The sequence below is a fragment of the Nymphaea colorata genome, chromosome 4, assembly GCF_008831285.2.
Source record: "Nymphaea colorata isolate Beijing-Zhang1983 chromosome 4, ASM883128v2, whole genome shotgun sequence".
NCBI lineage: Eukaryota > Viridiplantae > Streptophyta > Magnoliopsida > Nymphaeales > Nymphaeaceae > Nymphaea > Nymphaea colorata.
The window spans coordinates 22946075-22962936 of NC_045141.1; the positions used below are offsets into that span (position 1 = coordinate 22946075).

The 16862-nt window shown below is 39.3% G+C and overlaps 2 protein-coding genes across 2 annotated transcripts; both read right to left on the reverse strand.

The window, feature by feature from the left end:
• Nucleotides 1–4104: 4104 nt before the first annotated feature.
• LOC116253258 (acidic endochitinase-like) lies at nucleotides 4105–5070 on the reverse strand. The gene has a single exon (XM_031628022.1). The coding sequence runs from the start codon at nucleotides 5068–5070 to the stop codon at nucleotides 4105–4107; it is 966 nt and encodes a 321-aa protein (XP_031483882.1).
• A 3942-nt stretch (nucleotides 5071–9012) lies between these two features.
• LOC116253441 (acidic endochitinase-like) lies at nucleotides 9013–14901 on the reverse strand. Its single transcript, XM_031628256.2, has 2 exons — nucleotides 14070–14901; nucleotides 9013–9261 (listed from the first exon to the last, which is right to left on the reverse strand). The coding sequence occupies exons 1-2, from the start codon at nucleotides 14866–14868 to the stop codon at nucleotides 9095–9097; spliced, it is 966 nt and encodes a 321-aa protein (XP_031484116.2). The 5' UTR covers nucleotides 14869–14901; the 3' UTR covers nucleotides 9013–9094.
• Between the last annotated feature and the right edge of the window lie 1961 nt (nucleotides 14902–16862).

Consider the following 16862-nt stretch of genomic DNA (forward strand, 5'->3'; position numbering starts at 1 on the left):
CCATGGGAGTCCTAGCTATAGCTGGCCACTCCTCATTTTAATGGACGTCAAGTTAAGAGATTGAATAGGAAGGCCGTTTGGAGGCTACCTAATCTGAAGGAGCCTTCCTGATGCAACGTGTTATGATGGCCAGTTCATCGATTACCGACGATCGGGCCCTCTCACAGACGAAACCCGATTGAAGATCACCTGACCTTGGACTGGGTGGTCTGCCATGGCCCTACGCCTTGTCAAGATTTCTAGAAGGAAACAAGACAAGACGAAGCAATGGCTATGGAACCTGTCCAAGATTTTGTCTATAGGTAGAGGAGAGGATCGACTAGGTCATGCTCCGACCTCGTCCGGCGGCCAAACTCTATCTCCGGCGTGATCCCCACATCCTCTGCTCCACGTTTTTGGGTCCGGCTAAATCCATGTCACTCATCTCTGCCGTAGTTGCTGGAAATTGATGGATTTCTTTTATCAAAATGAGCACCCTTCGTTTTGCTTCATGCTAGCTAATGTTGTGAGCAAACACCAATCCTTAATCAGAAGCTCTAGGACAAATGATAATAAAAAACGTTATGTTTTTGTTCGACAAACATAATATGATTATGTTCAGTATTTGACTATTAAATTTAATTACATCCATATATATTGGCAAACTAAAAGTTAGCATTTTTGGAATAGCATTCTAAAAATGTGTAATACAATGTTCTTCTTATCAAACATATAAAACATGTATTTTATTAAGTTTTCCCTTCAACTTATGTGCATCGACTGGACACGTACAGTTTACTAGGTTTTCCATTTTTGCCACGCATTTCAGCCTCACTCATTTCCTTTCCATTCATTGTTAACATTGGTCTCGTTTCTTTTAAGTTTCTCTACTTCTCGGCACTCATGCGTCCCTTCATTTTTTTTGGCTGTAAAAAATGGTTATCTTTTAAAGGGTGTTTAATGAGAATGGAATTATGGTATTCTAGAATTAAAAAATTCATATTTTTGATGAGATACAAATTGCGTTATCAAAGGAATAATTTTGATTCCAGAATTATAAGCTCATCCTTAAATCAAAATTATGGACTTGTGATTCTATCTTAAGGGGAGGAATTATGTATTCAAATTTTAGAATTTTTTCACATCTTTTTAGGATACATGCCATGATGGTTTTCATTCATCAATTCTATAATTGTAATTCTTGTTTTATCAAGCACGTCATTATCAATTATGGAATCAAAATTCCAGACTATCAAACACAAAGGAAAACTAGAACTATAATTTTCATTCCAATTCCACTTTGAAGTGGAAATTTAATCAAAGAATTTTAATTCTAGAATCAAAATTCAAGTTCTTCAAACAACCCTTAGAAACCCAAGTTTTCTTGGTAATTGGTGTGTTGATTCTTGTATGAGTGACTCCTATAGGAATTTAGATATACATAAGACAGATTGGATCAGAACTTGTCCCTGCTCTGTGATCTAAATGAATGATGCTTTTTACAAGCTCGCATATAAACTTGGTGCCTATTTCCTGTGATTGCCGAGATAGGAAAATTTAGGCTTCACTAAAATAAGACAGACTTTTGTTGCATTTGCCTTTTAGCAAAAACGATCTTACTTCACATTCATTTCAATATGGTTCATTTCAAAAGGCGGAATGCTACATTTTGGTGTCCTAGTGAATGCAACTACCATTGCCCGACACGATTAGTGGTATTGCAGTATAGCAAAATCCGTTCATGGAGTCGATGAAGGATATCAAATCAACATATTAAAAACTAAACGCATGTTTGCTGACACATTAAAACAGGGGTTATACAACCTATTTTTAACAGTTCAATGCTCAAAATGTGATGACCCATGAAGCATAGTATAGCTGGTTGATACGGAATTCACATACAAGGCACATCATCAGTTCAATTTCTATGGGCGTTATTCTTCTAGATAGTAAATGGCGAGATTACGACAATCTACGTTGATGGGTGTAATTCACCTCACCTAAGTCCTTATGCAGCATAGGACTATGGGGGTAAGGGGATTGGGAGAGGGGTGGCATTTAGGCTTCTTTTTTACAGGGTGGGTTTTCAACCTCTTCCTCACATGTTCAGTATTTGCTAAACAGACAAACATTAAGCAGTCCTTTAGTAACCTTCTTTATACAGCCTATTTAAAACTGTTCAATATTCAAACTTTGATGGCCATGAAGCATGATACAGTTGGTCAGGAATTCAGTTGCATACAAGGCGAATCGTCAGTTCGATTTTCATAGATGTTATTGTCCTGGATAGTAAACAATAAGATCACGACAATCTAAGTTGATGGGTGTACCTTACCTCACCTAAGTCTTGACGCTGCCCAGGGACAAGGAAAATGGGAGAGGAAACATTCAGACGTATTTTTTAGATGCTGGGTGGATCGTAAGTTCGATTTTCATAAATGCTATTCTCCTGATAGTAAGCAATAAGATCACGGCAATCTAAGTTGATGGGTGTACCTTACCTCACCTAAGTCTTGACGCTGCCCAGGGACAAGGAAAATGGGAGAGGAAGCATTCAGATGTATTTTTTAGATGCTGGGTGGATCTTAAGTTCGATTTTCATAAATGCTATTCTCCTGATAGTAAACAATAAGATCACGACAATCTAAGTTGATGGGTGTACCTTACCTCACGATGCAGCCTAGGGACAAGGAAAATGAGAGAGGAAGCATTCAGATCTCTTATTTATATGGTGGGTTGTCAACCTCTTTCTCACGTGTTGAATATTTGATAGGTTATTTGTCAATGAGACAAAAATTAGGTAGTCCCTTTAGTAACTTTCTTCATTGATGCACTTAACTTAAAGGAGTCTGATCACCTGCTACATATGTATCTTATCTTACCTAACTTAAGGGCGTCCGACTTCACTTGCAGTCTATGTATCTTATCTGAATTCAAACCGTTTTGCGTCTCTAATTGCTTGTCTTGCATTTGAGGTCAGAATATGAAGAAAACATTTTCCAACTTTTCACGAACATTTAACAATACTACTATGAGAAAAATTTGGGAAGTAACTCCTTTGAATGGACAGTACAGCCAGCAGATTTGGTGCATGATTCATGACGTCTTTCTTATGGATATCTTGGTATAAACAAAATACACTAAATTTGAAATTCTTTCATTTAATTGTACGTTTCTTATGTAATTTAAGTAAATGAAAAAAAATTAAGCGTGTTTTTGTTATCCCAACAAAATCTGCTATTATATCTGCAATTTTCAAATTAATTTTTTATAAGATGAATCCTTTTGCCTAATTGAAAAACAAAGGCAATCCTTTTGCTCCTGACAGTAACTCGATAGAAGACAAAAGTCGTGGCAAATATTTCTTTTTTTCGACACATATAATGTTTAGAGGGCGAAGTCTTCTTGCCTTAATGAATCCCTCAAAGTCCACCATATCTGTGTGTAAGAGGCATTTTTGTCTCCATGAAAAGCCTACATTTCACTTTGATATTTTGTCTTTATAGTTGGAGTTTTTTTGTCATTTTTTTAATTTTAATTATTTGTCGGAACTATGGTGGACATTTTCGTTCTGTCCATTTTTGGAAAGTATCATCGCTTTTCTTTTTCATCAAACTAATAAGCCTTTTGTCTCGTCTTACGAACTTGAAGTAGCAATGATTAATTCGTCCACTTTTACTTACTTATCTCGAACAGTTCCCATCATCTGCATCCCAACATGAGACTCTACCTCTCTTCTTTCCCCAAAAACAAGAAAAATTAATCGACGTAATTTGTTAAAATTTTTCATAAATTCTATATATAGACAGAATCTAATGTACATTCCCAAATTGCTAATTATTATATGTTCATTAGATAGATTTTTCAATACTAGTTTTAAACTTATATAATTATAAATGTTTCATCATATGCAACCCCATTATTTCATATATATTTAACTCTTTTTTTTTTGTTGAATTAATTCTCACTCTCTCCCTCCCTCTCCTTTTGATGCAGGTGCTGGCAACAGGCAATTTTTTTGAGACATGAAAAGAGAAGAAAGTTCAGAAGCAGGTAAGCTTCTGCATTTTATTTAGATAGCCAGGCAGTAGGAGCCTTACACAGGCTAGGCAAAGCTTTTCAGTTTCAGAAACCAGCAGGCATTCTGATATTGTTACTAGGGTTGACGATGCGATATATAAGGTCGCTGTAGGGTGCGCGGTTGCCATCCTCATGGAACTTCACGTCCAAGTACCTGTTCCACAGCATCACTCCTTTGAAGTTCTCGTGCTGGCGTGCTATCTTCAGTGCACCTGGAAGCTCCTTAGGCGAGATAAAGCGTTGCTCCTCGGTGTCGGGGTTGGCAATGATCCCCAAGTACAAATCCATGTTGCTGAAGTCCGTGGCCCAGTTCTGCAACGACGCCTCAAAGGCTGCTGTATGCTTTGGGTGGTAGGTGCAGGGTTGGCCGTAGAAGCGTGGCCACATCTTGCTGAAGAGCCCCGTCTTGAGTGCGTTGTAGAGCGGTATGTCTGCTTGGCCGGCAGTGTGGTCACAACCTTGGGATGCCGTTAGGGTCATGTCCTCGTCTAGTTGCTTCAGGTCCTGTGCCAGCACATCCCAGTAGTTGTGCGTCGAGGCGTCGTTGACGTAGAAGTCGACGCCATCGAGCTTCACCTTGCCGAGGGGGCCATCGATGCCGTTGCCGCTAAGGTAGACGTCGTAGATGTGGGCGGCCAGCTGGTTGGCCTCCTGCGCTGATGCCAACGTGTATTCTTGCTCGTTGAGCCCTCCAATGGAGAGAAGCACCTTCACTCCGAGCTGTTGGCAGGCGGCGATGTCCTCCTGAAGGCTCTTGCAGCCGCCGGACTCAGCATCACAAGCGGTACCGAAGTCGAGTCTCGGCGTTCGGCCGTTGCCGAAGTTGGTGAGGAAGGCCAAGCTCACGTGGCTGAAGTGTTTAGTTTCGCATGTGGCCCTGAGATCAGCGTTGTTCAAGTTTTTCATGTGCGATCCCCAATAGATGGCCATTTGATCGGCATGGACATTGATGGTGAAGGCAGTGGCCATGCAAAGGAGGAAGAGGAAGGGCAGTGAACAGGAGGACGCCATTTTTCCTCTCTTTTCTCTTCCGTTCGCTCAGAGTGGTGGTGATGGTTGGCAAAGGGGATGGGGAGGTCCTTATATAGTTGAACCTTGTACTGATAAAGTATACTTCTATAGAAGTTGTAAGAATAGCAGATGGAAAATATTTAAGTGGAAAGAGTTTCCACTTGTTCTTGTTTATGTCGTGTCGTGTCTTGTCAAACCACAATTTCTCGAATTCAACAAATTTCAAAATACTAGGTTGCCTTTCTTTTTGGAACACCAGCATTCTTTTCCAGGATAACTCAATGTAAGACAGCAGCTTAACACTTAGCTTTAGAAGTTAATTTGAGTTAATATGAAAAAAAGGTGCTTGTTTCAAGAATAAGAGATTTTTTTCAAAGGTGATTTGGGATTGAGAATAGGGGGTTTATGGATTGGTTAATTCGGGATAAGTGTGACCATTTTAATTTAATTTTAATTAAAGAAAGTTACAAATAAACTGTCCTTGAGGCATACGCCTCAAGCATTGAGCTTGAGGCGTACGCCTCTACCATAGAGGCGTATGCAACAGGGATGCATGCGCCTCAAACCCCTGCCTCAAGGTGAGTTTTGAAAAAAATACATTGAGCCGCTTTTATTTTGTAAAAAGCGTCATTGGTAATTTCTATTTGAAAAGTTAGTATCTATGAAGATAAGGATGCACTTCTGTTACAAAATTAAAGAGTCTCCGTCGAATAATTAGCAGGATGGATTCCTCTCGATCCGTTAAAAAAGAAGAACGGGAAACAAATTCAGAATGATTAATTAAGTGGGAAGAGACTGCAGAGAAGACGAAGACGAAGACGAAGACGAAGGAGGAGAGATAAGAAGGACATGACATCATGCTTGGCTAACGTGGGAAGTTCTGCATTGAGCAAAGTTTGGTGTGGGGACCACACGGCTGCGGTGGCCCATCTCATATCCGTCCAAATCCAAAAGCCCGACCATGTGACGCAGCAAACCGAAAACGAGAGAAGAAGGGTTCTCTTTATTCTGTGAAATTCATACCTTTCTGGTTCGTTTCTTCTTCCGCAAAAAAGGAAAAATTAGTCGAAATTTTAGGACAGCTTATTTATGTTTGATAAGGAAGATGAGACAGAATCGAAGCAGTCTGGAGGCTTCGTGGACGATGGAGCACACCGGTTGGGGCAAATCATGGCTGTCTTTCTGAGAGTAATTTGCAACACGACGAGAGAGCCATGGGAGTCCTACCATTAGCTAATGGATGGTAGGCCCCCTTCAATGACGAAAAGACAGATTGAATAGGCAGTTGTTCTTTTGGAGACTACCTAAAATCCGAAGGATTCTTCATTTTCAGAACCAAACAAGACAGAGCAATGGACATGAAACGTGAAGAAAGATTTTTTTTCTATGGTGAGTGGACTGGCGACGCTCCGACTTTGTTCGGCAGCTTAACACGATCTCCGCCATGATCCCCATGTCCTGTGCAATGCGTTTTTGGGTCCGGCTAAGAGCTAAAATCCATGTCACTCATCCCTTATGCTTCATGCTAGCTAGTGTTGTGATCGAAATAGCATTAATCCTTAATCAGAAGCTCTGTGCCATACATATTTTTAGAACATATGTTAACTACAACGTTATGTTTTTCTTTGACAAACATAATACTATTATGTTCAGGGATTGATATTAAATTAAAAAAATTACATCCATATATATATTTTAAACCAAAACTCAGCAATTTTGGAATGGTATTCTAAAAATGTGTAATTCAGTGTTCTTCTTATCCAACACCTTGTAAATAGCTTATTTGAAACTGATGTGCACCGACTGATACACGAACAATGCCAATATTAGTAGCACTTCCTGATATTAGTCTTCGACATTTAATTGTTGATGTTAATGTACTACCTCTTAAAATGTTTATTGAGCTTTCCATTTTTGCTACTCATTTCAGCATCACCAATTTCCTTTCCATTCATTGATCTGTTTCTTATGAGTTTCCCAACTTCTTGATGCTCATGCATCCCTTCATTTTTTCTGCTGTAACAACTGGTTTTCTTTTAGAAACTCAACTACTTCCCAAGAGTTGGATAAATCTTCCTTGTAACTAATGTTTTGATTTTTGTATGAATTACGCCCACAAGTATTCGATAGACAGTTTGGATCAGAACTTCCTGCTGCTGTGAGATCTATGAAAGATGCTTTCTACAAGCTCTCAGACAAACTTGAGTCCTATTTTCTGAAATAGCGGAGACAGTACCGCCAGCCAGTAGATTTGGTTTACGGTTCATGACGTCACTGATATATATGGATATACGCGAAACTTTTGTTTGTATAACAAAAAATACACTAAATTTGAAGTTCTTTCATTTAATAGTATGTTTCTCATGTAATTTAAGTAGTTAAATGAAGGAAAACAAATTAAGTGTGTCATTGTTATTTCAACAAAATACGATGTTATATATATCAGCAAATTTTCAAATTAATTTTTCATTTATAAGGCGAATACTTTCATCTAATTGGAAAAGAAAGGCAACGGTTTGCTCCTCACAGTTCGTGGCTGGCGCATGAAAGGAAATATGTCTGTTGCTCGACATTATCTTTAGAGGACGAAGTATTCGTGTCCATGTGCAAGAGTCATTATTGTCTTCACGAAATGCGTCCCTTTCAGTTTATTATTTTTGTCTTTATATGAGGATTTTTTTTTTTGTCCTCATCTTCTTTAATTGTCCATTAGAGCTATGGTGGACACTTTCGTTCTGTCCATGTCTACAAAATATCATCGCTTTTCTTTTCACCAAACTCATAAGCCCCTTGTCTTTTACAGGAATTGGGTAGCTCCTGGACTGGCACGTCTGCCATTGAATCTTGTCTGATAGACTTGCAGTCGCCATTGATTAACTCGTCCACTTAATTAAGTACCACGAAAGCTTCCCATCATCATGTGCCTCCCAATGTGAGACTTTATCTCTCTTGTTTCCTCGTTAAAATCTAGGTAACAAGAACTAGAAAATTATACATATATAGACAGAATCCAACGTTCATTCCAACATTCCGAACTATTATATGTTCAGTAGACACAGCAGCACATTTGGTTTACTGATATCGATGTGAATGTTCAAGTTTTCGTGCACACAGAAATACACTTGAGTTCGACATTTTTTTTTCCCCACTTGTATATTGTCTGTTTCTTATGTAATATTTTAAGTAGCTATGAAAAAAATCTGAGCATATGTATGCTATTTTTACTCCAACATGGTGTTAAACGCGTTTGTCCCTCACAGGCCACCATTTTAATTAATTTTTATAGGTGGTGCTTTTCCTTTATTTATTTCTTTTTGCCCGAGCTCCATACAAAATAACCTGGCTTTTCTCTTATTACCCGAACTAATAGACCTTTTGTCCTTTGAAGTTTCCTCAGAACTCTTAGACGTGTCTGCAATTGAACAGGCAGCCGCCATGAATTGGCAAAGCCATTTAGTTAAGGGCCACTAATCATAAATTTTAATTTATTATAGAAAAAATTGCTCTAAAGTGTCAACATACAGATAATTATTTTTTATTTTCCACACGGGCAATTCACTCAGGCCTTTGCCCCTACTCGATCATTCCCGTCGACTTGTCCACCTTTCAAAACCATTCCCTGCATCTGTCTGCATAGTTTAGATGTCACTTATCTTTCCTTGTTCAAAATCTACATACGATAAACTAAAAAAATTAATGGAAGCAATTTGTTACATTAATCCATCCTAAATCCTATCTATGGACAGAATCTAAACTTCATATCTTAAATCCTTAATATTATGTTCAGTAGATAGCTAGTTAATACTAGCCTTAAACTTATATAGCGATATTTGTTTTGATGCATATTTTAGGTTTTTCGATTAATTAATTCTCTCTCTTTCAATCTCTCCCTCTCATGTTGGCGTTGGCAACCACAAATGTTATTTTGAAACAGAAGAAAGTTCAGAAGCCTGTAAGCTTCTGCATTTTATTTAGATAGCTAGGCAGTAGGAGCCTTGCACATGCAGAGCAAAACTTTTCTGCCTTAGAAACCAGCACGCATCCTCATATTGCTACTGGGGTTGACGATGCCATATATGAGGTCACTGTAGGGTGCACGGTTGCCGTCTTCAAGGAACTTCACGTCCAAGTACCTGTTCCACAGCATTACCCCCTGGAAGTTCTCATGCTGACGCGCGATCTTCAGTGCACCTGGAAGCTCCCTAGGTGAGATAAAGCGTTGCTCCTCGTAGTCAGGGTTGGCGAGGATCCCCAAGTAGACGTCCATGTCGCTGAACTCCGTGGCCCAGCTCTGCACAGCCGCCTCAAAGGCTGCGGTGTCCCTTGGATGGTAAGTGCAGGGTTGGCCATAGAAGCGCGGCCAGATCTTGCTGAACAGCCCCGTCTTGAGCGCGTTGTAGAGCGGTATGTCCGCTTGGCCGGCGACGTGGTTGCACCCCTGAGATGCTGTCAGGATCATGTTCTCGTCCAGCTGCTTCAGGTCTTGTGCAAGAACGTCCCAATAGGCGCTTGACGAGGCGTCGTTGACGTAGAAGTCGACGCCATCTAGCTTTACCCTGCCGAGGGGACCGTCGATGCCATTGCCGCTCATGTAGACATCGTAGATGTGGGCGGCCAGCTGGTTGGCCTCCTGCGCCGACGCCAGCGTGTACTTGTTCTCGTCCAGCCCTCCAATAGAAAGCAGCACTTTCACACCGAGTTGTTGGCAGGCGTTGATATCCTCCTGAAGGCTCTTGCAGCTGTCGGTCTCAGCATCACATGCGGTACCGAAGTCAGGCCTTGGTGTTCGGCCATTGCCGAAGTTGGTGAGGAATGCCAAGCTCACGTGGCTGAAGTGTTTAGTTTCGCATGTGGCCCTGAGATCAGCGTTATTCAGGTTTTTCATGTGCGATCCCCAATAGATGGCCATTTGATCAGCGTGGACATTGATGGCGAAGGTAGTGACCATGCAAAGGAGGAGAAGGAAGCAAGGCCAGGAGGAGGAAGCCATTTTTTCTCTCTTTTCTCTTCTGTTGGCGTGAGCGGTGGCTATGGTTGGCCAAAGGGAGAATGGGGAGGTCCTTATATAGTTGAACCATTTACTGTTAACTTACATTTCTGAAACTACTAGAAGTAAGAATGTGAGAGGAAAATACTTGGCAGAAATGAAAAGGATGTGGAAAGAGTTATCAATTTTCTTGTTGATATTGTCTCGTGTCTTATCAAACCACAATATCTTGAATTCAACAAATTTCAAATTACTTTTTCAATGTTTAAGCCTTTCTTTTTCGAAACGCCATCATCCTATCTACTGCCGTGAAGGCTCATAGCTAGACCGCAGCTTAATAATTTAGCATTAGAAGTTAACTTGAGTTAGTACTGAAAAAAAAGATGGTTGTTTGAGGAAGCAGAAGTTTTTTCCCTTACGTTTTTACCATGGTTACAAACAACTGATAAAAATGTTAAAAACAATGAAAATAAAAAACCCATTTTTTCCTTTTTATTGTTTAAAACCCGAAAAAAGCCTTGTTGTTTAAAACCCATTAACGATATTTGGAACTATAGTTTTTACCTCTGCATGGTGGTGTGTTTTCATGAAACCTAGCACACGCATGTGAGCTTGATCATGTTCCAAAGAATGGTATATTTTTCACTCTACAGATTAGATCTTATGTGCCCATTATAATTAACTTTAAAATTCTTAAAACAAGATCAGTTCTGTTTGGTGAAACAATTTTTTTTTCATCAGCTTTCAAGATGAATTTCACTTCTTAGAAATTCATGCTTTGATTTTTCTCTCGAAATTGATGTAATTTCTATTTCCATTGAACGGTCTGCGGGAAAGGTAGCTTGAGATGTAATTTCTATTCAAAAAGTTAGTATGGATTTCAAAATTAAAGAGTCACAGTTAAGTAGTTGAGTATGCAGCCAAATGTAATGGATGGATTCCTCTCCCTCAAAGAAAACAGACGGCCGGAAACAAATTTAGAAAAATTAAGTGGGAAGAGGACGCAGAGACGACGAAGGATGAGAGGTAAGAAGGGCATCATATCATGCTTGGCTAACGGGAGAGGAACGGTCCTCTTTTTTCTCTACATTTCTTTTTTTCGTTTTTCCCTTTTACGTTTTTGTATTCGTCTCTATTCCCAGAAAAGAATTGATTTTTTTAGTGGAAATGTTAGGACAGCCTATTTATCTTGATAAGGAAGACGACACAGAATTGAGGGTTCGTGGACGAGAGAAGATGCATGGGAGCCCTAGCTTAGATAGCTAGTCCTCATTTTAATGGATGGTAGGTCCCCTTCATGGGCGAAAAGAAGAGATTGAATAGGAAGTTATTTTTGAGACTACCTAATCCGATGGGCCTTCCTGATAACACCTGTTATTCCATCAGATACCGACAATGGTGCCCTCTCCCATCTGGCCTTGGACTGGGTGGTGCCTTGTCAAGATTTTTAGAAGGTGTTTGCAAAAAATGGTTTTCTTTGAGCGGGTGTTTGATGAGATTAGAATTGTGGTATTTGAGAATAAAAAAATTCTTATTTTTGATGAAATAGGAATTGCTTATGAAACGAAAAATTTTGATTCCAGAATTATAAGCTCATCCTTGGACCAAAATTCTGGATTTGTGATTCCATCCTAAAGGGGTGGAATTATGTTTCCAGAATTTTAGATTTTTATATATCTTTTTAGGACACATGTCATTATATTTTTAATTCATCAATTCTACAATTGTAAGTCTTGTTTTATCAAGCATGCCATTTTCATTTCAGGAATGAAAATTTCAAACTATCAGATGTGAAGGAAATCTAAAATTAGAAGCTAAACGCATAGATAAATCCATTCATGGAGACGACGAAGGACGACCAAATCTAAATGTTAGAAACTAAAGGCATTCTAGGCTGACACCCTAAAACAGGCGTTCTACGCTCCTATTTGTAACTGTTCAAACTTCAAAATGTGATGCCCCTTGAGGCATGGACTGGTAGGTAAGGCGGTCACGTACAAGTCACATAGTCAGTTCAATTTCTATGAGTGTTATTCTTCTACATAGTAAATGGAGGGATCATGACAGTGTTGGTGTACCCTACCTCACCTAAATTCCGATGCAGCACAGGATCCTTAAGATAAGGGGAATGAAAGAGGGGGCATTCAAGCCTCTTTTCTAGATGGTGGGTTGTCAACCTCTTCTTCAGCTGTTCAATATTTGATAGGTTATTTGTCAATAAGACAAACATTAGGCAGTCCGTTTAGTAACCTTCTTTATACAGCCTATTTGTAACTATTCAATGTTCAAAATTTGATTGCCCATGAGACATAGTATATCTGGTCGAGAAGGCGGCCACATACAAGGTGCATCATAAGTTTGATTCCGATAGGTGCTGTTCTCCTGTATAGTAAATGGTGGAATTGTGACAGTTTAAATTGACGAGTGCACCCTACCTCACCTAAGTCCCAATGCAGTCCAGGATTCTGGAGACAAGGAGCGGAGAGGGGACATTCACGCCACTTTTTCAGATGGTGGATTGTCAACCTCTTCCTCACCTGTTCAATATTGAATAGGTTATTTGTCAATAAGATAAACAATAGGCAGTTCCTTTAGTAACCTTCTTCATTGGTGCACTTAACTGAAAGGAGTCTGATCACCTGCAACCTCTGCACCTTTTCTGAATCCCAACCTTATTCAACTAGAGGGTAAAAACTCAAACTCGTCTTGTATTCGAAGTAAGAATAAAAAGAAAACATTTTCCAACTTTTTCATGAACGTTGAACAATACTACTATGAGAAAAATTCAAGAAGTAAATCCTTTGGATAGACGGCACAGCCAACAGATTTGGTGCATGATTCATCACGTCACTCATATGGATCGTCTCCCATATGAATATCTTGGTATAAACAAAGTGCACTAAGTTTGAAGTTCTTTCATTTAATTGTACGTTTCTTAAGTAATTTAAGTAAATGAAAAAAAATTGTCTTTGTTATCCCAACAAAATCTGATATTACATCTGCAATTTTCAAATTATTTTTTTTATAATGAATCCTTTTGTCTAATTGGGAAACAAAGGAATCCTTTTGCTCCTGATAGTTACTCGATAGAAGCCAAAAGTCGTGGAAAATATTTCTTTTGCTCCTGACAGTTAATTAGAGGACAAAGTCGTGTAAGAGGCATTCTTGTCTCTATGAAAAGCCTTCCTTTCAGTTTAACATTTTGTCTTGATAGGATGAGTTGTTTTGTCCTTAATTTTTTATTTTAATTATTTGTCGGAACTATGTTGGACATTTTCGTTCTGTCTATTTCTGCAAAATATCATCGCTTTTCTTTTCACCAAACTAACAAGCCTTTTGTCTTGTCTTACATACTTAAAGTCGCCATGATTAATTCGTCCACTTTCACTTACTTACCTCGAACAGTTCCCATCATCTGCATCCCAACATGAGACTCTATCTCTCTTCTTTCCCGTTAAAATCTATGTACCCAAAACTTGAAAAATTAATCGAAGTAATCTGTTATAATTTTTCGTAAATTCTATATATAGATAGAATCTAATGTACATTCCCAAATTACTAACTATTATATGTTCATTAAATAGATTAAATACTAGTTTTAAACTTATATAATTACAAATGTTTCATCATATACGACCTCATTATTCCATAAATCTTTTACTTTTTTTTTGTTGAATTAATTCTCACTCTCTCCCTCCCTCTCCTTTTGATGCAGGTGCTGGCAACAGGCAATTTTTTTGAGACATGAAGACTGAAGAAAGTTCAGAAGCATGTAAGCTTCTGCATTTTATTTAGATAGCTAGGCAGTAGGAGCTTTACACAGGCTAGGCAAAGCTTTTCAGTCTCAGAAACCAGTAGGCATTTTGATATTGTTACTGGGGGTTGACGATGCGATATATGAGGTCGCTGTAGGGTGCGCGGTTGCCATCCTCAAGGAACTTCACGTCCAAGTACCTGTTCCACAGCATGACTCCTTTGAAGTTCTCGTGCTGGCGTGCTATCTTCAGTGCACCTGGAAGCTCCCTAGGCGAGATAAAGCGTTGCTCCTCGGTGTCGGGGTTGGCAATGATCCCCAAGTACAAGTCCATGTTGCTGAAGTCCGTGGCCCAGTTCTGCAACGACGCCTCAAAGGCTGCTGTATGCCTTGGGTGGTAGGTGCAGGGTTGGCCGTAGAAGCGTGGCCACATCTTGCTGAACAGCTCCGTCTTGAGTGCGTTGTAGAGCGGTATGTCTGCTTGGCCGGCGGTGTGGTCACAACCTTGGGATGCCGTTAGGGTCATGTCCTCGTCCAGTTGCTTCAGGTCCTGTGCCAGCACATCCCAGTAGCCGTGCGTCGAGGCGTCGTTGACGTAGAAGTCGACGCCATCGAGCTTCACCTTGCCGAGGGGGCCATCGATGCCGTTGCCGCTAAGGTAGACGTCGTAGATGTGGGCGGCCAGCTGGTTGGCTTCCTGCGCCGATGCCAAGGTGTACTGTTGCTCGTCGAGCCCTCCAATAGAGAGAAGCACCTTCACTCCGAGTTGTTGGCAGGCGGCAATGTCCTCCTGAAGGCTCTTGCAGCCGCCGGACTCAGCATCACAAGCGGTACCGAAGTCGAGTCTCGGCGTTCGGCCGTTGCCGAAGTTGGTGAGGAAGGCCAAGCTCACGTGGCTGAAGTGTTTAGTTTCGCATGTGGCCCTGAGATCAGCGTTGTTCAAGTTTTTCATGTGCGATCCCCAATAGATAGCCATTTGATCAGCATGGACGTTGATGGTTAAAGCAGTCGCCATGCAAAGGAGGAGAAGGAAGGGCAGGGAAGAGGAGGACACCATTTTTTCTCTCTTTTCTTCTCTTCTGTTGGCTCAGAGTGGTGGCGATGGTTGCCAAAGAGGGATGGAAAGATCCTTATATAGTTGAAACATGTACTGGTAACATATACTTCTATTGAAGTAGTAAGGATACCAGATGGAAAATATTTAAGTGGAAAGAGTTTGCACTTTTTCTTGTTTTTGTCTTGTCGTGTCCTATCAAACCACAATCTCGAATTCAACATATTTCAAATTACTGTTGGAAGGTTGCGTTTCATTTTCGAACGCCATCACTCTTTTTCAAGGTAATTCAATGTTAGGTAGCAGCTTAATAATTTAGCTTTAGAAGTTAATTTGAGTTAGTATAGAAAAAAAGGTGCTTGTTTAAGGAAGAAGAGATTTTTTTTCCCCTTATGTTTTTACGATACTCATAGAAAACTGTCACCTGATAAAAATGTTAAAAACAATCAAATAATAAACCTACCTTTTTCTTTTTTTGAACATACTTCCAAATCACAATTTCATATTTTTTTTCTCATTATTTTTTTCTTTAAAGTTAAAATGTAAGTTAAATGACTTATCTTCATTTTTAACATTTACTAAAACATCTTTTTGGAACATTTCATCAAGTTACCTGTTGTGTTTCTTGTTAGCTTTCATTCATTTTAGTTTTTACCAATTTTCATTGTTATGTTTTTTTTTAAAAAAAATTGTTGATTTTTTGCAAGAATTTGGCTTTGTTGAAAAAATACACGAAAAAACCTTGTTTAAAACCCATTAACGATATTTGTAACTATAGTTTTTACCGCAGCATGTTGATATGTTTTCAGGAAACCTAGCACACGCATGTGAGCTTCATGCTAAAGAATGATATAATTTATACTCTGCAGATTAGATTTTATGTGCCAGTTTTGTTTGGTGAATCAATTTTTTTTTCTTCGGTTTTCAAGACGATTCTCACTTCTTAACAATGGATGCTTTCATTTTTCTCTCGAAAATGACGCAATTTCTACTTGAAAAGTTAGTATCTAAGATAAGGATGCATTTCTTTTACACAATTAAAGAGTTTTCGTTTAAATAGTTGAGTATGCAGCCTGATGGTGGATTCCTCTCCCTCCAAAAAAAGAAAAAAAAAAGAACAGAAGGCCGGAAACAAATTTAGAAAAATTAAGTGGGAAGAGGACACAGAGACGAAGAAGGACGATAGATAAGAAGAACATCATATCATGCTTCAACGGCCCGTCTCAGATAATGAGAAAAGGCCACCAACAAAAACAATTCATATCCGTCCAAAATCCCGACAATGTGACGCTGCAAACCAAAAACGAGAGAAGAACGGTTCTCTTTACTCTGTGAAATTCATACCTTTTTGGTTCGTTTCTTCTTCCCCAAAGAAAAAGAAAAAAAGAAAAATTAGTGGAAATGTTAGGACAGCTTATTCATCTTTGATAAGGAAGACGACAGAGAATTGAAAGCAGTCTAGAGGCTTCGTGGACGATGGATCAGACGGGTTCGGGCACATCATGGCTGTCTTTGTTAGCGTAATTTGCAAAACGACGAAAGAGCCATGGGAGTCCTAGCTATAGCTAATGGACAGTAGGTCTCCTTCAATGGCGAAAACACAGATTGAATAGGAAGTTCTTTTGGATACCGACGATCGTGCCATCAAAAAGCGGGAGAAGAACGGTCCTCATTTTCTCTCTTTTCCTTTTTTTTTTTTTGGATTCGTCTCTTTTGCCACAAAAGGATGGAATTTTTCAGTGGAAATATTTACACAGCAGCAGCGTAATATTTTAGCATTGGAAGTTAACTTGATTTAGTACAAACAATAACGATGCTTCTTTGAGGAAGGAGAGATTTTTGCCCTTACGTTTTTAGTATAGTCACAAAAAACTTTTAGCTAATAAAAAAGTTTTATACAATAAAAAACTAAAAAAAGCTAGTCTTTTTCTTGTTGCTTGAGAAAACCTCAAAATCAATTTTTCCATTTTTTTCATTAATTCTACATGATTTTACTT